Here is a 22,880-nt window from a genome sequence, read left to right as displayed (position 1 = left end):
TTGTATATAGGGGGCAGTATTATAGTAGTTATATTCTTGTATATAGGGGGCAGTATTATAGTAGTTATATTCTTGAACATAGGGGTCAGTATTATATAGTTATATTCTTGTATATAGGGGGGCAGTATTATAGTAGTTATATTCTTGTATATAGGGGCAGTATTATAGTAGTTATATTCTTGTATGTAGGGGGCAGTATTATAGTAGTAATATTCTTGTATATAGGGGGCCAGTATTATAGTAGTTATATTCTTGTATATAGGGGCAGTATTATAGTAGTTATATTCTTGTATATAGGGAGTAGTATTATAGTAGTTATATTCTTGTATATAGGGGCAGTATTATAGTAGTTATATTCTTGTATATAGGGGGCAGTAATATAGTACTTTTATTCTTGTATATAGGGCAGTATTATAGTAGTTATATTCTTGTACATAGGGGCAGTATTATAGTAGTTATATTCTTGTATATAGGGGCAGTATTATAGTAGTTATATTCTTGTATATAGGGGCAGTATTATAGTAGTTATAGTCTTGTATATAGGAGGTAGTATTATAGTAGTTATACTCTGGTATATAGGAGGCAGTATTATAGTAGTTATATTCTTGTATATAGGAGGCAGTATTATAGTAGTTATATTCTTGTATATAGGGGTCAGTATTATACTAGTTATATTCTTGTATATAGGAGCAGTATTATAGTAGTTATATTCTTGTATATAGGGGGCAGTATTATAGTATTTATATTCTTGTATATAGGAGGCAGTATTATAGTAGTTATATTCTTGTACATATGAGCAGTATTATAGTAGTTATATTCTTGTATATAGGGGCAGTATAATAGTAGTTATATTCTTGTATATAGGGGCAGTATTATAGTAGTTATATTCTTGTATATAGGAGGCAGTATTATAGTAGTTATATTCTTGTATATAGGAGGCAGTATTATAGTAGTTATATTCTTGTACATATGAGCAGTATTATAGTAGTTATATTCTTGTATATAGGGGCAGTATTATAGTAGTTATATTCTTGTATATAGGGGCAGTATTATAGTAGTCATATTCTTGTACATAGGGGGCAGTATTATAGTAGTTATATTCTTGTAAATAGGAGCAGTATTATAGCAGTTATATTCTTGTACATAGGAGCAGTATTATAGTAGTTATATTCTTGTATATAGGGAGCAGTATTATAGTAGTTATATTCTTGTATATAGGGAGCAGTATTATAGTAGTTATATTCTTGTATATAGGAGCAGTATTATAGTAGTTATATTCTTGTATATAGGGGTCAGTATTATAGTAGTTATATTCTTGTATATAGGGGCAGTATTATAGTAGTTATATTCTTGTATATAGGAGCAGTATTATAGTAGTTATATTCTTGTATATAGGAGCAGTATTATAGTAGTTATATTCTTGTATATAGGGACAGTATTATAGTAGTTATATTCTTGTATATAGGGGCAGTATTATAGTAGTTATATTCTTGTATATAGGGGGCAGTATTATAGTAGTTATATTCTTTTATATAGGAGGCAGTATTATAGTAGTTATATTGTATATAGGAGGCAGTATTATAGTAGTTATATTCTTGTATATAGGAGCAGTATTATAGTAGTTATATTCTTGTATATAGGGAGCAGTATTATAGTAGTTATATTCTTCTATATAGGGGGCAGTATTATAGTAGTTATATTCTTCTATATAGGAGGCAGTATTATAGTAGTTATATTCTTGTATATAGGAGGCAGTATTATAGTCGTTATATTCTTGTATATAGGAGCAGTATTATAGTAGTGATACTCTTGTATATAGGGAGCAGTATTATAGTAGTTATATTCTTGTATTTACGGGCAGTATTATAGTAGTTATAGTCTTGTATATAGGAGGTAGTATTATAGTAGTTATATTCTTGTATATAGGAGGCAGTATTATAGTAGTTATATTCTTGTATATAGGAGGCAGTATTATAGTAGTTATATTCTTGTATATAGGGGGCAGTATTATAGTAGTTATATTCTTGTATATAGGAGGCAGTATTATAGTAGTTATATTCTTGTACATATGAGCAGTATTATAGTAGTTATATTCTTGTATATAGGGGCAGTATTATAGTAGTTATATTCTTGTATATAGGGGCAGTATTATAGTAGTTATATTCTTGTATATAGGGGCAGTATTATAGTAGTTATATTCTTGTATATAGGAGGCAGTATTATAGTAGTTATATTCTTGTATATAGGGAGCAGTATTATAGTAGTGATATTCTTGTATATAGGGGTCAGTATTATAGTAGTTATATTCTTGTATATAGGGTTCAGTATTATAGTAGTTATATTCTTGTATATAGGGAACAGTATTATAGTAGTTATATTCTTGTATATAGGAGGCAGTATTATAGTAGTTATATTCTTGTATATAGGGAACAGTATTATAGTAGTTATATTCGTGTACATAGGGGGCAGTATTATAGTAGTTATATTCTTGTATATAGGGTTCAGTATTATAGTAGTTATATTCTTGTATATAGGGGGCAGTATTATAGTAGTTATATTCTTGTATATAGGGGCAGTATTATAGTAGTGATATTCTTGTATATAGGGGTCAGTATTATAGTAGTTATATTCTTGTATATAGAGGCAGTATTGTAGTAGTTATATTCTTGTATATAGGGGCAGTATTATAGTAGTTATATTCTTGTATATAGGGGCAGTATTATAGTAGTTATATTCTTGTATATAGGGGCAGTATTATAGTAGTTATATTCTTGTATATAGGAGGCAGTATTATAGTAGTTATATTCTTGTATATAGGGAGCAGTATTATAGTAGTGATATTCTTGTATATAGGGGTCAGTATTATAGTAGTTATATTCTTGTATATAGGGTTCAGTATTATAGTAGTTATATTCTTGTATATAGGGGGCAGTATTATAGTAGTTATATTCTTGTATATAGGGGCAGTATTATAGTAGTTATATTCTTGTATATAGGGGCAGTATTATAGTAGTTATATTCTTGTATATGGGGGCAGTATTATAGTAGTTATATTCTTGTATATAGGAGGCAGTATTATAGTAGTTATATTCTTGTATACAGGGGGCAGTATTATAGTAGTTATATTCTTGTATATAGGGGCAGTATTATAGTAGTTATATTCTTGTATATAGGGGCAGTATTATAGTCGTTATATTCTTGTATATAGGGAACAGTATTATAGTAGTTATATTCGTGTACATAGGGGGCAGTATTATAGTAGATATAATCTTGTATATAGAGGGCAGTATTATATTCTTATAATACTACCTCCTATGTGCAAGAATATAACTACTATAATACTGCCCCCTATGTACACGAATATAACTACTATAATACTGCCCCCTATGTACATATAAATGTATCCTAAGGATTCCTATTTGTGAGATATTATGAAGCCCCACCCCTGATCCGTCCAGGAACTCTAACAAAACACCTTCGATATTCCCACTTTGGGCATATTTGCATAAGCCCCACCTCCTTTGAGGTCTGTTTTGCAGGACAATCCTGGTAAAACGGGACAGTTGAGAGGTATTGAGATTGATCCTGCCACTCAAGTCATCCCGGAATCCAGTTTGATTTTCTGGTGATTGTCATTGCATCTAGGCCTTCAGTTCTGCCCATTCGTCCTTAGTCATTGTCATAGTTGAAACATGTCTTCTGTATGTAAATAGATCATCTTCTCCTCTTCTAGATCCGTTTGGTGATTGCAGAGAAAGGTTTGCCATGCGACGAGCGAGATGTCAGCTTGCCCCTGGCAGAACAAAAGGAGCCGTGGTTCGTGAGACTCAATCTTGGGGAGGAAGTGCCAGTAGTAATCCATGGAGATAACATCATAAGTGACTATAGCCAGATCATAGACTACATCGAGAACAATTTTGTGGGAGGTAAAGTCCTGTCTTTTTTCTCAAAAATGTGACAACATCATTAAGAGGCAATCAGAGGGGGTCTGCTCTGGACTGGACTTGACCCCTAATCCCCAGGACAAGTGACATCACCACGCCCATACGGTGACATCACTTAATGCGAGCCGTGATGGAGTAGCCAAAAGTCAACAGCTGTCAGAGGCATAAAAACATAAAGAAGGAAGCCCATGTGCCCCGTGGAGTTAGTGGGGCTCAGCCCAGGTTCACTGTGTCCTCTTTTCTAATGAGAGTCGAGAACCTGCACAGGGTTTCCTTCTCCATGGCCAATGCAGCATCAACAAACGAACCAGTGGGGAATGGGTCTAAGGATAATGGAAGGGGGTGGGTAGGGGCAAACAGCAAAATCTATTGTCCTAAATGGGGAGGGATGCAGTGTCATGAACCAGCACCCGTACAAGGGCCCCAATTTAATCTTTGCTATAGAATATAGGACCTTGTCTATATACCCCTGGTCAGTGGAGCGGAAAGTAATCCTCTCCACTTAAGGCTCCACCACCAATCTGAACGTTGGTTACAACAAGGGCATATGGGAGTTCTTTAGCTATCATGCCCTCAATCGTCAGTACATCCTGGTAGGCAGTCACCCTCTAAGGGCTCTAACTGGTATCAGTGGGTTTCCAAAAGACTGATAGCCCAACACTAACGTAGGGTTGAGCCACGTGAGGCCCAACTTAGATTTAGTAATTAATAAACCCTCCTTTATTGGCTATAACCTCAACCAGTTGTGTCTTTGACATTGATTCCCAACCAGAGTTACCAGGTCGGGTTCATCACAAAGGCAGCAGCAATTATAGGTAGGGATAGGAAACTGATTTCAGCCTGCCTGAAGATGCTTGGTATGGGGGCATGCAAAACTAGGATGATAGCACCTATACCACCCTTCCATAAGGAGATGCCCAGGTAATAGGTGACATAAGTATATGGGAAGTGAGACCTCTGTGCCTATAAATCCTCTGCGCCTGTCATATTTGCCTGTTCCCGGCTGTAATATATTGTATACGCCTTCACTTAGGGCAATGAATAGGCGTATGCAGAGGCGACCATTTCCCCGACTGATCACTATTTAATTTCCTCCTTAAAATGCCATCTGGGATCTGCCAGCTGTTAACACTGGTAAAGGCCTAAATTATTGCTGCTTGTCGGCTTCACTGAGCCTTGTGACTTGTAAAAGAACATGAGGGAGGAGAGCTGAAGGTTCGAGATAGAGCAAGATGCCATTGTAATCTATTACATCATAAACTGGGATATGTTAATGTTGAGATGTTGCTTATTACACGGCCCCTCTTTTTGTGCCAGTGATGTGTCTTTTAAATCTGGTTAGGAATTAGAAAAAAATGTCTTCTTTCTTCCAAAAACAGCGCCACTTTTTCTCCATGGCTGTGTCTAGTATTGCAGCATTCGCTTGAATGGAGCTGGGCTGTAGTACCACAAACAATCAACCGGCAAGAGTGCCGCTGTTTCTGGAAGAAAGCAGACATTTTTTTCTAATCTTCTACAACCCTTGTAATATGGAGCAATATGCAGGTGACGGGGATGTGTCTTGCAAATTTTTGTAGCTGAGATGTCTAATTACTTGGGCAGCATTGCAGACCACCGATGATGTAATATTGATGGGATACTGCCCTAATGGGTGGGGGCATTCTTGCATTTACTTAATGGGCTTCAAAAGTATCCAAAATGTTCCATATGCTACTTTTAATAATGGGTGCTGCCTTTCAGCAAGAGGGTCACTGTGTAGGTGTCACCGTATTTGCGCTTTTGATTGGCTCAACCTTAATTTAACGGGGCCTGTCCTAGGGAAGGACTCATTACAAGAGCACCTGGTGGATCTTAAATGGGAAAACTTTGGATTTCGATGGTTTGGGACCTTTGTTATAACTCGTATTGTATTTGCCTTCCAGAACTTATTCCACAGTTAATACCAGAAGCTGGAAGCCTCCTCCACTCCAGGGTCCTTCAATACAGAGAAACCCTAGAGAGCCTGCCAATGGATGCCTACACTCACGGATGTATTCTTCACCCGGAGCTCACCATAGATTCCATGATCCCAAAGTACGCCACCGCTGAGATTCGCCGTAAGTGGCCATGTTAACTGGCTGCCATTTTATAAATGGAATAGGAAGTCCTTTAGAAGTCATTCATGACCAGTATCAAGGTAGGAAGGGGAGCCCTATATTACTATTAGTTCAGGTGTGGACATACCATACAGTGAAGGAAATAAGTATTTGATCCCTTGCTGATTTTGTAAGTTTGCCCACTGTCAAAGACATGAACAGTCTAGAATTTTTAGGCTAGGTTAATTTTACCAGTGAGAGATAGATTACATTAAAAAAAAACAGAAAATCACATAGTAAAAATGATATATATTTATTTGCATTGTGCACAGAGAAATAAGTATTTGATCCCCTACCAACCATTAAGAGTTCAGCCTCCTCCAGACCAGTTACACGCTCCAAATCAACTTGGTGCCTGCATTATAGACAGCTCTTACATGGTCACCTGTATAAAAGACTCCTGTCCACAGACTCAATGAATCAGTCTGACTCTAACCTCTACAACATGGGCAAGACCAAAGAGCTTTCTAAGGATGTCAGGGACAAGATCATAGACCTGCACAAGGCTGGAATGGGCTACAAAACCATAAGTAAGACGCTGGGTGAGAAGGAGACAACTGTTGGTGCAATAGTAAGAAAAGGGAAGACATACAAAATGACTGTCAATCAACATCGATCTGGGGCTCCATGCAAAATCTCACCTCGTGGGGTATCCTTGATCCTGAGGAAGGTGAGAGCTCAGCCGAAAACTACACGGGGGGAACTTGTTAATGATCTCAAGGCAGCTGGGACCACAGTCACCAAGAAAACCATTGGTAACACATTACGCCGTAATGGATTAAAATCCTGCAGTGCCCGCAAGGTCCCCCTGCTCAAGAAGGCACATGTACAGGCCCGTCTGAAGTTTGCAAATGAACATCTGGATGATTCTGAGAGTGATTGGGAGAAGGTGCTGTGGTCAGATGAGACTAAAATTGAGCTCTTTGGCATTAACTCAACTCACCGTGTTTGGAGGAAGAGAAATGCTGCCTATGACCCAAAGAACACCGTCCCCACTGTCAAGCATGGAGGTGGAAACATTATGTTTTGGGGGTGTTTCTCTGCTAAAGGCACAGGACTACTTCACCACATCAATGGGAGAATGGATGGAGCCATGTACCGTCAAATCCTGAGTGACAACCTCCTTCCCTCCACCAATACATTAAAAATGGCTCGTGGCTGGGTCTTCCAGCACGACAATGACCCGAAACATACAGCCAAGGCAACAAAGGAGTGGCTCAAAAAGAAGCACATTAAGGTCATGGAGTGGCCTAGCCAGTCTCCAGACCTTAATCCCATCGAAAACTTTTGGAGGGAGCTGAAGATCTGAGTTGCCAAGCGACAGCCTCGAAATCTTAATGATTCACAGATGATCTGCAAAGAGGAGTGGGCCAAAATTCCATCTAACATGTGTGCAAACCTCATCATCAACTACAAAAAACATCTGACTGCTGTGCTTGCCAACAAGGGTTTTGCCACCAAGTATTAAAGTCTTGTTTGCCAAAGGGATCAAATACTTATTTCTCTGTGCACAATGCAAATAAATATATATAATTTTGACAATGTGATTTTCTTTTTTTTTTTTATATATCTCTCACTGGTAAAATTAACCTAGCCTAAAAATTCTAGACTGTTCATGTCTTTGACAGTGGGCAAACTTACAAAATCAGCAAGGGATCAAATACTTATTTCCTTCACTGTATGTGGTAACCATAGATCAAAAACATCATCCCAATGACTCCTCTGTGACCATTCAGATGATTTTAATGATGCTGCCCACTTGGGACGTGAGAATATCCAGAAGTTCTCAGATAACCAGAGAAGTGGTAATTCCCTAGACACTTATGGCATGTTTATCAAGCAGTGAAGGAATCTTCTACACAAGACCTCCTTCTCATGGTAAGACCAAAAGCAGTTTTGACTTCGTTCATTCAGTGATGGACAAGCATTGATTTCATTATGTGCCCTGTCGTGCATTGACTTGACTTTTCCCCTCATCTTGAAAGGTTCTTTTTAGGAAAAGGTATAGATATTTTTGGAAATTTCAATTGAAATATTCAATTCTGTATCATTAACTCCTCAGGGCACCTTGCCAATGCCACCACCGAACTCTTGAAACTTGACCACGAAGAGCCTCAATTAACAGAGCCATACCTTTCCAAACACAAAAAGCTCATGGTAAGTTATTTAATCATCCCCTCATGCAATACCCTTATCGGTGACAACATTTATGGAGGGTTAGCAAGTGGGCAACCCCTTTCTGTATGTCCTATTAGGCCATAGTGAGGCAATAACTGAAGTCGCTGGCTTGGGACCCCCTCTATTAGCCAGAGTGAAGAGGCTCTTGCTCCGGCAGTCCCAGGGCATCAATGTATTACATGAATTCAGAAGGAACCATAAAATGCTTTAGCCTGATCTGCGGACTCCAAGTCATCACCAGTGTCATCAAAAACGACTCACCTTAAACCTGGTGACAATAAAGAGTGTGCCTAACAGCTTGGTCTTAGCCCATAAATTACCAAAGTCCTTGACTCCAATGAAGAAGATGTATGAGATGTCCAAATTGGACACGTTCACATATTTGGATGAGTAATATCATCATCTTCCCATTGTAAGGTCTTCTGGGCAGTCCGGCTCCGGAGGATACGTCCCTGTCCTTAGGCCAGAGGTCTGTAACTTTTTCTAACTTCAGAGCCACCTTCAGATATGACAGGTGGCATTGAGCCACACTTGTTATTAACAGACAAACGGTCTTCTAGATGTGACTCTTGGCCAAGTATGAGCCACAATTTGGGTACCCGAGAGCCATTTGTGATTCCTAAGACACTGGTTGGGGTATATCGCCTTTGGCTATAAAGATATACAGTTCAACCATAGCTTGAACATACTTTTTCTGCGGTAATCTAAATAACCCCCGAATGACCATCCTAGTAGAAAAGTTGTATGGACCACTCTCTTGAGGAACATCAATGTGGATGCCAAGAAAAGTGGCCACACATTAGACAGAAGTTGGCCATAGTGGCCAATTCTGAGATTTTCAGCCAAAGGTTGGTAAGAGGTAATAGACAAATGATCATTCATGATGCCCGGCTCTTGATAGATATCCTCTGAACATGGGGGGATGTTGATCTTTCTCATCCGATACTGGCTTATAACCATCTTGGTATATCCTTGGCTGATAATGATATTATACTTATATGTGCATCATTTCCTTCCCCTTTACGGACCAATTGTCCAACCACATATAATGGATGATTTATGTTGTCACCCAGATGAGTTGTCCATATTACACCCGCCTTCAATCTAATGGCAAATCGCTAAATAAGGCCCATGGTTGTCCAACCACATGCTACATTCCTGCCATACCACCTATAATAGCGTCTTCAATGGTCATGGGCCCACCTTATGTCTAATGCTGATATTCTTATTTATATTTGAAGTCGAAAATCCTGGAACATGACAACGTGAACAACCTAATGAAAATCCTAATTGAACTTGCAATGGTCTTAGACCAGGTAGAGGCTGAGCTGGAGAAGAGGAACATTGAGTATGAAGGTAAATATTCCCATGTTCTTTGTAGAAGACAATACCATCCATGAGGACTTCTATCTTTTTATATATGTATAATAAGGTTTGGTGTACGGTGCTAAGAAGAGTACCATCTATGGCCTGACTTCTCGGTCTCACCATATTTCTTTAAGAAACATTGTTCTGTTCCTCTGTTATTCCTCCTGGAAATGTTTGAATAAATGGACTGTTGTTACTATTCGTCAGTTGGATGTGTCCCTACAAAGTGTACCATGATCAGCGCTGATTGGACAGTGTCATACTGTGTAAGAACATGCCCTATAGACAAGAGCAACTCCCAGTTGTCAATCTATTCATACATTTCCAGGAGGAATAACAGAGGAACAGAACAAGACAGAGTTCTAAGGAAAGATTCTCCAGAATTGTATTTTTTATGGAGAATGCAAGTGTTTACTAAAACAGACATGGGGCTGTATAACATTAGAAAAAATACTCTCCATTTCTTGTTCATGGGATGGGTCTGGTACTGCAGCTTAGAGCCTATAAGAATGATGGAAATCTTAGGGAAGCCCCAAAGGGTTTTCAGAGGTTTACATAGACCCATTGCCCATTTATTTTAGAAAATGGATTCCCAACAATGACATGGCAGAAGATAATTCCAGTGGAGATCCCCTTTAAGATGACAATGTATTGACCATCACAAAGACCATTTTAAGTAGCAAACCGAACCCGGCAAAAATAAATCAATGATTGCTTTAATTTCCTGTTCATTACAAAGCGAACATAAGATCACAGCGGTCATAGTCAGCAATACCAGAGCCCTACAAGAAGAACATAGTGGTGCAGATCACACACATAGATATGTAACCCATGGCATGAACGAGTACCGAACATTAGGATGGAGCCCCGACCTCCATGACCACCAACAGCAGCGATTGAGTCTCCTGTGTCCCCCCCCCCCTTCCTTGACCCCTAAGGGCTTTGAAATCCCTCATCCATCGCCTCACGCCTCGTTCTCCAGCTAACTCAATTACTATCATTCCGAATCCTTCCATTTCTCTTTCCATTGGATATTCCATAAATGTGTGATCAGTTGGGGTCCAACTATTGGGACCTCGACTGATCCCAAGAACAGGGGTGCCTGGTCCGTCGCTTCCAGCTGAAAGGTGGCTGTGCAGACGCGGGCACTTCCATTATGCTCTGTCAGAAATGCAGGGCCCATGCTAAGGATTAGTGACGGGCCCAAAGGTCATTACCCTCAAGCTACAGGCCATAAATGTGTGTGATGGACAAAGCCTTAACAATGGACGTAATCAATGTTCCCTCTAATTCTTGGCAGATCCTGAGTGGGGTAGTTGGGGAGCAGGGCAAGTCTTCATCAATGGTGGGCGATCTGATGACCAAAAGTAATAGCCCCAGTAAACGCTAATATAGCAAATAAATAAGAAAAGAAAACGTTTATTTTAAATGAGTTTTAATAACTTTTTTTTAAATAGTAGAATATTACAAGTCCAGCAGTAAAATAGACAGTAAAAAGACCCCCTGTAGATAGCGCCACACAGCCCCCCTGTAGATAGCGCCACACAGCTCCCCTGTAGATAGCACCACTCAGCCCCCCTGTAAATAGCGCCACAGCCCCCCTGTAGATAACGCCACACAGCCCCCCTGTAGATAACGCCACACTGCCCCCTGTAGATAACGCCACACAGCCCCCCTGTAGATAACGCCACAGCCCCCCTGTAGATAACGCCACACAGCCCCCCTGTAGATAGCGCCACACAGCCCCCCTGTAGATAACGGCACACAGCCCCCCTGTAGATAGCGCCACTCAGCCCCACTGTAGATAGCGCCACACAGCCCCCCTGTAGATAGTGCCACACAGCCCCCCTGTAGATAATGGCACACAGCCCCCCTGTAAATAGCGCCACAGCCCCCCTGTAGATAGCGCCACTCAGCCCCACTGTAGATAACGCCACACAGCCCCCCTGTAAATAGCACCACAGCCCCCCTGTAGATAGTGCCACACAGCCCCCCTGTAGATAACGCCACACAGCCCCCCTGTAGATAACGCCACACAGCCCCCCTGTAGATAACGCCACACAGCCCCCCTGTAGATAACGCCACACAGCCCCCCTGTAGATAACGCCACACAGCCCCCCTGTAGATAGCGCCACACAGCTCCCCTGTAGATAGCGCCACACAGCCCCACTGTAGATAGCGCCACTCAGCCCCACTGTAGATAGCGCCACTCAGCCCCACTGTAGATAGCGCCACTCAGCCCCCCTGTAGATAGCGCCTCACAGCCCCACTGTAGATAGCGCCACACAGCCCCCCTGTAGATAGCACCTCACAGCCCCCCTGTGATAGCGCCTCACAGCCCCACTGTAGATAGCGCCACACAGCCCCCTGTAGATAGCGCCACACAGCCCCACTGTAGATAACGCCACACAGCCCACCTGTAGATAACGCCACACAGCCCCTCTGTAGATAGCGGCACACAGCCCACCTGTAGATAACGCCACACAGCCCCCCTGTAGATAGCGCCACACAGCCCCACTGTAGATAGCGCCACACAGCCCCACTGTAGATAACGCCATACAGCCCCACTGTAGATAACGCCACACAGCCCCCCTGTAGATAGCGCCACACAGCCCCCCTGTAGATAGCGCCACACAGCCCCACTGTAGATAGCGCCACTCAGCCCCACTGTAGATAGCGACACACAGCCACCCTGTAGATAGCGCCACACAGCCCCCCTGTAGATAACGCCACACAGCCCCCCTGTAGATAGCACCTCACAGCCCCACTGTAGATAACGCCACACAGCCCCACTGTAGATAGCGCCTCACAGCCCCCCTGTAGATAGTGCCACACAGCCCACCTGTAGATAACGCCACACAGCCCCACTGTAGATAACGCCACACAGCCCCCTGTAGATAGCGCCTCACAGCCCCACTGTAGATAACGCCACACAGCCCCCCTGTAGATAGCGCCTCACAGCCCCCCTGTAGATAGCGCCTCACAGCCCCACTGTAGATAGCGCCACACAGCCCCCCTGTAGATAGCGCCACACAGCCCCCCTGTAGATAGCGCCTCACAGCCCCACTGTAGATAACGCCACACAGCCCCCCTGTAGATAGTGCCACACAGCCCACCTGTAGATAACGCCATACAGCCTCCCCACTGCAGATAACGCCACACAGCCCCACTGTAGATAACGCCACACAGCCCCCCTGTAGATAACGCCACACAGCCCACCTGTAGATAGCGCCACACAGCCCCCCTGTAGATAGCGCCTCACAGCCCCACTGTAGATAACGCCACACAGCCCCCCTGTAGATAGTGCCACACAGCCCACCTGTAGATAACGCCATACAGCCTCCCCACTGCAGATAACGCCACACAGCCCCACTGTAGATAACGCCACACAGCCCACCTGTAGATAACGCCATACAGCCTCCCCACTGCAGATAACGCCACACAGCCCCCCTGTAGATAGCGCCACTCAGCCCCCTGTACATAGCGCCACTCAGCCCCCCTGTAGATAGCGCCACACAGCCCCACTTTGAATAGCGCCACTCAGCCCCCCTGTAGATAGCGCCACACAGCCCCCCTGTAGATAGCGCCACACAGCCCCCCTGTAGATAGCGCCACACAGCCCCCCTGTAGATAGCGCCACTCAGCCCCCCTGTAGATAGCGCCACTCAGCCCCCCTGTAGATAGCGCCACACAGCCCCACTTTGAATAGCGCCACTCAGCCCCCCTGTAGATAGCGCCACACAGCCCCCCTGTAGATAGCGCCACACAGCCCCCCTGTAGATAGCGCCACACAGCCCCCCTGTAGATAGCGCCACTCAGCCCCCCTGTAGATAGCGCCACTCAGCCCCCCTGTAGATAGCGCCACACAGCTCCCCTGTAGATAGCGCCACACAGCCCCACTGTAGATAGCGCCACGCCAGCCTGCGCAAGGAGTCTTCTCAGCGTCCTTATAGGCTGCAGGCCTAACGTGGCCTGCAGCCTATTGTATTCATTCGTATCTGCATCCTAAGCATGCAAATACAAGTGAATGTGGCTGTTGCTAGCACCGGAGCATCCTCCGGTGCTAGTGACGCCACTGCATCCGCACGTGACGGGCGTTAAACTTTAGTGATCGTGCGGCCGTGCACCTTATAGGGAACACTGGACGTAATTCCCCCCACCACCAGCAATGCCTTCTACTCTAGTAGTTACACCTACGGCTGCCATCTGTCCCAGGTAAACCTGTACAGGTGCCAGCGCCTACAAGGCTTGAGAGGCCCAGGTTGAGCTGGGTAAACATGCTCTATGCTTGTCATGCTGAGGATGGGATAGACAACGGCCCACTGGTACTCTGCCATCCGTGGGGCACACGTACATAGAAGCAAAGGAAAAAATAAAAAAGAACGAGACATGGTATAAAGATATATTGGAGACAGGAGGAAATATAAACATGTACTGGGATTAATGGGGTTGTGCTCTTTGGACAAAATGTGAGAAGGTTTCCTTGTCAATGAGCAGATCACAAAGGGTCCAACAGCTGGGGACCCCAATAATGTGTTAAATCTGTGGGGAAACCTGGTAGTAAGTGTTCGGTTTCTCTGCAGCGCCACCACAGGAGAAATAAAGCAGTACGCAGTGTCCATTCATATCAATGTGCCCTCCATAGTGAGGGACGCTCTTTATAACCGCTCTACACTCTGGACGAGAGATGAGGGTCCTGAAAAGAGGACCCCCCTCTATTAACTCAGAACTCACTAATCGGGTGTATGGAAATTGGGTTTTCTAAAACAGACACCCAGAATTTATATTAGATTAAAATCCAGGACCGGCAGGCAGACATCCCAGACTCTCTCTCTACCTGATTTGCTTTTACCTTCCCCCACGTTAATGCGTTAATGAATAATTGATGTGACCTTTTCGGAGTATCATTAGGATTCGTTCTCCAGCATTTTTCGATGTAATTAGCTTGGACGCGTACCCCCTCCATCCCCCAACTACTCCCCACACTGTGTGAGGGTATGGAATGTCGGATCGTTTTATTGATACATTTCTTAAAGGTGGTGTCTCCCGACATTTATGGCATATCCACATCCACCTCTGGGACCCAGACATATCTCCCGAACGAAGGTCCCCAGACCCCGTCCCGCCTGGTGAGGCATCCGCTAATGGCCAGATCCAGAGGACATCTCACCAGACGGGACAAGGTCTGGGGACACCCGTTCGGCAGATAGGTGCGGGTCTCAGATTACACGGTTGGAACTCAACTGTTCGGGTATGTTCACACACACTATTTACGGACGTAATTCGGGCGTTTTAGCCACGAATTACGTCCGAAAATGCGGCTCAATAGCGTCGGCAAACATCTGCCCATTCATTTGAATGGGTCTTACGATGTTCTGTGCCGACGGTCATTTTTTTTACGCCCCGCTGTCAAAAGGAAAACCAGCTCCATTTAACGTCCGTAATGGACGCAGCAAAAAGCGCCTGCACATGCCATTACGGCTGAAATTACGGTGCTGTTTTCTCCTGAAAACAGCCTCGTAATTTCTGCCGTTACGGACGCTGCCGTGTGAACATACCCTTACATCACACGACTGACTTGTAGATGGCCTGGAGTCATGTGTCGCTCTCTTTCACCTGCCCCCTCTTCTACTGCCTGTAGGTTATTAATAACAGGAGGCAAATAAAAGAGAGTTTCACATGACTGCAGGGTCAGACTTCACAGGGTTTATTTGTAGTTTGTAGTCATAGAGACACATAGGTATGCATAGGAGCTGTATACGCAAAACGGTAGAAGATTTTTAATCAAGACTGTTTACAAAGTTGGTTTAAAGGGGCGGGAGCATAGTGTGAGTTATGTGTAAATGAGTCCATGTGATACCTCTTGGCCATTCTGCAGTTCCAGCAGGGATCACCTGATCGGAGCCTTTCGAGGAGCTCTTCATGGATGCAGCTACACCCATTACCCTGGCTTTATTAGGGCATCTTATAGATCCTTAGTTTTAAGACGTCTGTCTTGTGATAAATCCTCTTTAAGACCATGAGCTATAGTAAGGGGTTCCCTTTAATTATGCGGCTGTGCTATGTAGTAGATCTGGTCTATGTATTTTACTGTTCTCTCTGGCTCCCTCTTCTGGTACCTTTACCACATTACATCTAGTAGTATTACATTACCACAGTGGCGTTCCACCTCTCACATTTTGACCTTGCCGGTCATATCGGTTACTCTGTTCTTTTTATATCTCACCCGCTCCTCCTCCTGTACTAATAATGTACATTCACATTTGTACTCTCCGTCATGTCACTGCAGGCTATACAGGATACCTATGCATGCAACTGATGTAGCAGAGCGGAATTTGTCATTTAAAGGGGTATTTCCATCTTAAGCATCTTTGGCATATCCACAGGATATGTGATAAACGCCTGATAGGTGGGGGTCCCACGTATGGGATCCTCGCCGATCCGGAAAACAGGGAGTCCCATGACCCCTGTTATCTATTTCAAATCACAGATCAATGGAGGCTCTCTATATTATAGTGTATGGGAGTTATGGAGAGAGCCGAACAATTTCTCTAGTCCTGACTCGTGGCTGACATTTTTCATAAGTGTTGTCAAAAGTATTGACAAAAAAAAACCATTTATTAAGGAGACTTGTCTTGTACTAATGTTGAGTTATAGCAAATTATTCTCTATTCACATCCAAAGTAGAGATTCTGCTGGTTGCTATTCGGAATCTAACATATGACTTACCCGCTTAAGTCTATGTGTCATCTGAGGTCCCAGAATGCACTGCTTTCTGGGAATGGAGAATCGTCAAAATTCAGAATTTAGCTTTGGATGTGACCGGAGAAGAAAAGAACATGTCACTCACAATCACAATGCAAATAATAATTCTGTTTCTTACCTAGGCCGGAAATGTGAGCTATGGCTTTGTGGGAACACGTTCACTTTAGCCGACATCCTTTTGGGCGCCACGTTACATCGACTCAAGTTCCTTGGACTTTCCAAAAAACATTGGGAAGATGGGAGCAGACCAAACTTACAGTCCTACTTTGAGAGAATACAGAAGCGCTATGCATTCCGGAGAGTATTGGGCGACATCCACACCACTCTCTTGTCAGCCGTTTTACCCAACGCATTCCGCCTCGTCAAACGGAAACCACCATCTTTCTTCGGGGCATCTTTCCTTATGGGGTCACTAGGGGGGATGGGATATTTTGCCTACTGGTATTTAAAGAAGAAATACATCTAATGACTAGCGTGTCTTAGTTTGATGTCTCTGTGCCACGTGTTATAAACCGGAACAATCGTCGCCATGAAATCTCCTTAACGCTAATGTAAACATTCCACGATAGAGAACACTTATAGTGCAACAAAACGACTCTATTTGCAAATGACTTTTGTAGAGAGCAAAAAAAAAAAAAATTTAGACCGTTGCAGTATTAATAGATCAATGACGCAATCAAAAATGTCCTAAATGGCTGTTTTCCCTACAATCTCTAAAGGCGGCCATAGACGTAAAGATCCCCCCTCCCCCCGTCCCCTGACAAACATTCCGATAGATATTCATCACTGTAATAAAATGACGATCTTCATTCTCCATCACCTACAGCTGATATCGGGGGCTCCCAGCATTAAGACCCCCCCCCCCCCCATATCTCATAATATGGGTTGTCCGATCTTGAGAATCCCTTTAAACATATTCCCTGAGACAGGTCAAAAGACGTGACCTGCAGGGATTGGTGGACTGTGAACCCCACGCCGCTACAATGAAAGGGCTGCACGCCCATTATTGTGGTGACTGCCTCCTCCATATGACAAATCACGCCACCGCCATCTTGTAAGACCACCTGCGCAGGATGCATTGTGTGAGGAGACGTTTGGCAGAACTGGGTGAAGTATAGTGCAGACATGGGTCAGTGGGTGGATGCAGCATAAAGGGGGCCCATTGTGACCCTAAAGGGGGTCGATTATCGTTCATAGAACGCTCGTTGCTGATAATTGTCCTGTGTAAACGGGATCGATCAGCAGATGAACGCGCAAACGCGTGATCATCTGCTGGTCGTATCGTTTTAAAAAAGTGAAATATTATCGTGTCGGCAGCACATCTTGGTGTGTAAACAGCGAGACGCGCTGCCGACACGATAATAATGTATGGGGACGAGCGATCGGAGTAACGACCGCTCATCCCCATCCATAGCGTCTTCTGACAGGAGTAAACGAGCGCCGATCAACGGTGTCTTGTTAATCGGCGCTCGCTGTAAAAGGCCCTTTAGGCTACATGAACAAACATGCGCATTAAAAACACTGATAAATGCAGGTAATTCCATCGGTAAAATTCGCATACAATACGGTATGTCCACACATGTAAATACTGCAGATTTTCCGCGACATATTTTATTGTGGAAAATGCGCAGCGCTGCATAAAAAATCAGACGAAAAAACGTTCATAAATCATTATCCGCCACATAAATTGACATGGTTTTTCAATCGCTTGTTTTCTGTGGCGGGTTTTCCCTATTGAATTCAATGGGGAGGTAAAACCTGCAACAAATAACAGATGTTGCGATTTTTGCAGTGGAAAGATGCGATTCTGCCGCAAAAATGGCAAAAAACTAAAATGGTTATAATCACACGTAGTCATGGTGGTGCGTTCCTCTAGTATCCTGCAGCCAATCACAGGCTGCAGCGGTCACATGGGATGAAACGTCATCCGAGGAGGTCGGGCTGCAGCACGTCAGGCGGACGAGTCGCTATGACTACAGGTAAGTATAGTTTTGTTTTTTTTTACTGCTGTTTTCTGGTGCGGTTTTTCGGACAGAATTGCCTGCGGGTTCTAGGGCGGATACAGTGTGTACTTTTAGGCAGAATATCCGCCCTGTGTGAACATAGCTATACTGTGTTTTTTTATGCATTTTTAGGTGTGGTTTTTACATTTTGATGCAGAAACAGGTGCGGATTGTATCTTGCATATTTTGGTGCGTTTTTTTTTACATAAACCTGTCAGATTCAATTCTGAAACGGAAACGCAAGATAAATTCACATGCTGCAGATTTGAAAGTCTGCACCGCAGGACAATTTACGGGCGGAGAAATTACGCAACGTGTAGATGAGATTACTTGGAATCTCATTTATTGTGCTGGTAATGTATTACCCTGCGGAACTGACTGTAATACGCATCATGTGCATGTGGCCTTAAAGGGATAAGTCATCAGTATATGTTCTGTGGGGGTCTGACGCCCGGACCCCGCACTGATCAGCTGCTCCGGTGGCCTCCAGGCACCAGACGTCCATGCCGGAACCCGTTGCTCCGGTTACGGAATTCTAGTGAATAGGAGCAGAGCTGCAGCACGGACGATATGCAATGTACGGAGCGATCTGCTTCCGACTCCATACATTGCATACTGTGTAATGACATCCCGTCCCCGCAGGCCACCGGAGCAGCTGATCGGTGCGGGGTCCGGGTGTCAGACCCCCACAGATGATATACTTATTACCTATCCGGTGGATAGGTCATCGGTTGTCCGGTAGTAGAATACCACCTTAAGGGTCCACATTAACCCAGAACAGGCCTGGGGTCTCGGCCCCCGCCCTATAACCTTATCTGACACTTCTCAATGACACAACAGAAGATATTTAGAGCTGCACACATCCTACAAATGAGCAATAATAACCAAGATGGCCGACGCCTTTCTTACTAGTGAATCAGATTTCTATCGATCATTTAGTCACCAGACACTCAGATTATCTCTTCAGCCACTTTCTCGCAGAATCATCATTATATCTACATGTCCCAACATTACAATCCCTGTTCGCAGGACGGTATTAAGCCCCGCCCTCGTTCCACCCAGAAACGGCCACGAAACGTGTCAGAAATACCCACTTTGGGGTATATTTGCACAAATTCTGCCCCCTTTGAGGTCCATTTCGCAGGACAATCTCGCAAAAAATGGACGGTCGGGAGGTATGTGTCTATGGTCTCCTTAGTTTCATTTCCTTTAAGAGCACTCGTTATGTACACACCTTGGGGGTGTAGGCAGCCATTTTAAGGTTCAGACCAGTTTTCCTGATAAAACAGTTACGTATCAAAACCGTCTCATAGAACGAGCAGCCTTGTAACCCAGTCCGTTCAGCTTTCATTTTCTGTGATTGGTTGCTATGGACAACCAGGTCTTTTTTTTTTCCTATAAGACAAGACCTTATGAGTTGACCAACACCAGGTGACGTCACTCTATAGGGGGCACTTGTGCCATAGTGGGCCTCATTACTGGTCTTGTTGCTAATAGCAACCAATCATTTCTTAAACTGCCCTGGAAAATGAAAGCTAAGCTCTGATTGGTTGCCATGGGCAACAAGGCCAGTTTTCCTGCTAGACTATTTTGATAAATGAGGCTCGCTGTATGTACACGTGTAGACTACAAAATGGCGGCCTCCAGTGTGTGTGTGTGATAGGTTTACTTTAAGTGAAATATTGGTCGGTAAACGACCAAATAAAAATACTTATGACCAAAACGTATTAAAAAGAAGCCATTAGCCACTCAATTTATTCCTACTTCTTTTGGTTATGAGCACAGAATAAAAGTCCCTCACGTACAAAACGCTGGAGACAAAGGAATGAAATCGTGTTACTGTATTCATTATGTTTTTTCTTAGGATTTTTTCTTTAAATCTTCAACGTCGGCTGTTTTGAGAATGTACCAGGTTTTCGCCTTCGTCTTTCCGATGCCTTTCAAAGCAGCGTCTTTTACGTTTCCACCATTGTCGTGTTCTGTGTGTCGCCCTTTTTTTTTTTTTACTTCATAGAGAACGTATGAGCCCATCTCATGTGAAGGTCTGTGGTCTCCACCTGTCTGTGCCATCATCATCATCACCATTAGTTACAGGGTTCAAAACTTTCTTGTGCCTTTTGTATGTCGGAAAGAGCAAATTATGTTCTAAAACAAGAAAGTGCTATGGAACTTCAATAAACTTTTGGCGGGAAAATGGTTTATTTCAGAGGCTTCGTTCATTTAGGAAATCCTGTCAGAATTATATAATGGGTATTATGACCTGTATGCAAAAACAGGGCCGGACTGGCCCACCACAGGACCAGAGGATTCTCCGATGGGCCCAGGCTCTGGTCCGGCAGAAGACAACCCCATTTGGAGGTGACTTTGGAGCCAATCACTTGGGTCTATTTCTTTTGGGATATGCTGGAATTTATATTTGCCGTACATTAGGATTTTCATACAGCCGTTTTCTGTTGCACACGGTCGGTGTGAAGGTTGTTGTTCTCGACGACAACGCCCTAGAGGACAAATCAGCCATCACTATCTGCCCTGCTCTGTGTCCTGGTCTTCTATTGATCTGTCGTTTGGCGTAAACGCACACGACGATGACCGAAAAAATGCACCACGGCTCAAGATCAACTTTTCCAGATGTCTGTCTTTGGTCGAAATCTGTCACACTCATTCGTTTTATCAAAAGGTGCCGACATTTGGCACAAAAGGAAATCTTTATAAATGTCCGATAGATGCCACACCTCTCGGACTTGCACCTATCCCTAGATCGGGGGCCCCCTGACCTCATCCTACCTTCTCTTGCTCTCCGGCAATTGTCGGACGAGGTGGTCGGGCGGTAGTGGCCGTGCTATGCGGTTTCCGTAACTTAGATTCACTTCTACAGGAGATACGGAAGCAACGTAAGAAGGCGAGCTTGGCGGTTTCCGTATTCCTGACCACCTTGTTAGACAGTGGCAGGAGAGCATGAGAAGGTAAGATAGGGGTCGGGGATAGGTGCGGGTCCCAAAGCTGGTACACCCATTTATTGGACAATTATGGAATATTCTGTGGATATGCCATAAATGTCCAAGATGGGAAACCCCTTTAATTTAAGAGCACACAGTCAGCACTCGTGACGTCTATTTTAGTAAAGACTTGCATTTCCCATGAAATGTACTTACAACTGTGTTGTGTCGTTCCTCTGGTATTCCTCCTGGAAATAGATGAATAACTTAACCATTCCACTTGTCAATGGGGTGTGTCCCTACACAATCCTACACTGTCCAATCTGGGTTGACACTTTCAGAGTGTAGGGACACACAACATTGACAAAGGGAATGGTAACACCTAGTTCTCAAATTGATCATACATTTCCAGGAGGAATAACAGAGGAACAGCACAATAGAGTTCTCAGAAGATGTTCCAGAATTGTTATTTTATGGGTTGTGACAGGGTTCCGTTGTTTTGACTAAATCAATAATGCAGTCGACTGCGCTATTGGTTGTGTCAAGAACAACGGAACCGTCACAACTTTCACAAACTATAGTAACTTTTCATTGATGTGGTGGGGGGGGGGGGCTGCAGGCCCCCCTGGCTTCGGGGCCCGGTTGCAATTGTGACCACTATAGTTACGCAACTGGTCTCCTCTACAATACCCTGGTACTAGTTTAATATGGACATTCTGGTGATAGACTCCCTTTAAAGTAGTTAAAAAAATAAATAAAAAATTTGCTCTTTCAGAAACTGCGCCACTCTTGTCAGTAGACCGTTTCTGGTATTGCAGCACAGCCCTTTTCAAGTGCATGGAACTAAGGCTTCGTTCACACCTTCGCCAGGGTCCCGTTCTGACGTATCGGAGCTTCCCGTCAGAACGGAACCCTCACTGAAACAAACAGAAACCATTGATTTAAATGGTGACGGATCCGGTCCCAATGGTTTCCGTTTGTCTCCGTTGTGTAAGGGTTCCGTCGTTTTGACAGAATCAATACTGTAGTCGACTACGCTATTCAGTCCGTCAAAACGACGGAACCCTTACACAACGGAGACAAACGTAAACCATTGGGACCGGATCCGTCACCATTGAAATCAATGGTGATGCAAACGGAAACCTATGGTTTCCGTTTGTTTCAGTCAGGGTCCTGTTCTGACGAGAAGCTCAGACGGAACGTCAAAACGTGACCCTGGCGTAGATGTGAACGAAGCCTAAGCTGCAATACCAGACACGACCTATAAACAAAAATAGTGCAGTTTCTGGCTGAAGGCAGCCATGTTTTTATGATCTTATACACATGAATAGCAAAATAGACTCACATGATAAGAACAGCAGATCCGTCAACAGCAGATTGTTTGTGGTTTCCAACCAGCCTAGTAACTTTTTGTCTCATCGCACAAAGAAAAACTGAAAATAAGTGTAAGGAGAAAAACAGAGACAAAGATGTCTTCTATAGATGATAGATTATACATTTACGGACTATAGCGCCAAAGGTGGAGCTTCACTTTAAATAAAAAGACAGATA

The 22,880-nt window shown here is 43.7% G+C and overlaps 1 protein-coding gene across 1 annotated transcript in view; it reads left to right on the top strand.

The window, feature by feature from the left end:
* GDAP1L1 (ganglioside induced differentiation associated protein 1 like 1) overlaps window positions 1-16,867 on the top strand; it is a 30,179-nt gene extending 13,312 nt beyond the window's left edge. The window contains exons 2-6 of the mRNA XM_075846745.1: window positions 3,734-3,926; window positions 5,867-6,040; window positions 8,142-8,236; window positions 9,499-9,613; window positions 16,513-16,867. Coding sequence (XP_075702860.1) covers window positions 3,734-3,926; window positions 5,867-6,040; window positions 8,142-8,236; window positions 9,499-9,613; window positions 16,513-16,856 — 921 coding nt within the window. The 3' untranslated portion in view covers window positions 16,857-16,867. The remainder of the gene's footprint in view (window positions 1-3,733; window positions 3,927-5,866; window positions 6,041-8,141; window positions 8,237-9,498; window positions 9,614-16,512) is intronic.
* The last annotated feature ends 6,013 nt before the right edge of the window (window positions 16,868-22,880 follow it).

Source organism: Rhinoderma darwinii, chromosome 13 (assembly GCF_050947455.1).
Source record: "Rhinoderma darwinii isolate aRhiDar2 chromosome 13, aRhiDar2.hap1, whole genome shotgun sequence".
Classification (NCBI taxonomy): domain Eukaryota; kingdom Metazoa; phylum Chordata; class Amphibia; order Anura; family Rhinodermatidae; genus Rhinoderma; species Rhinoderma darwinii.
Note: the sequence above shows the minus strand (reverse complement) of the source record. Positions and strands in the feature narration are given on the sequence as shown.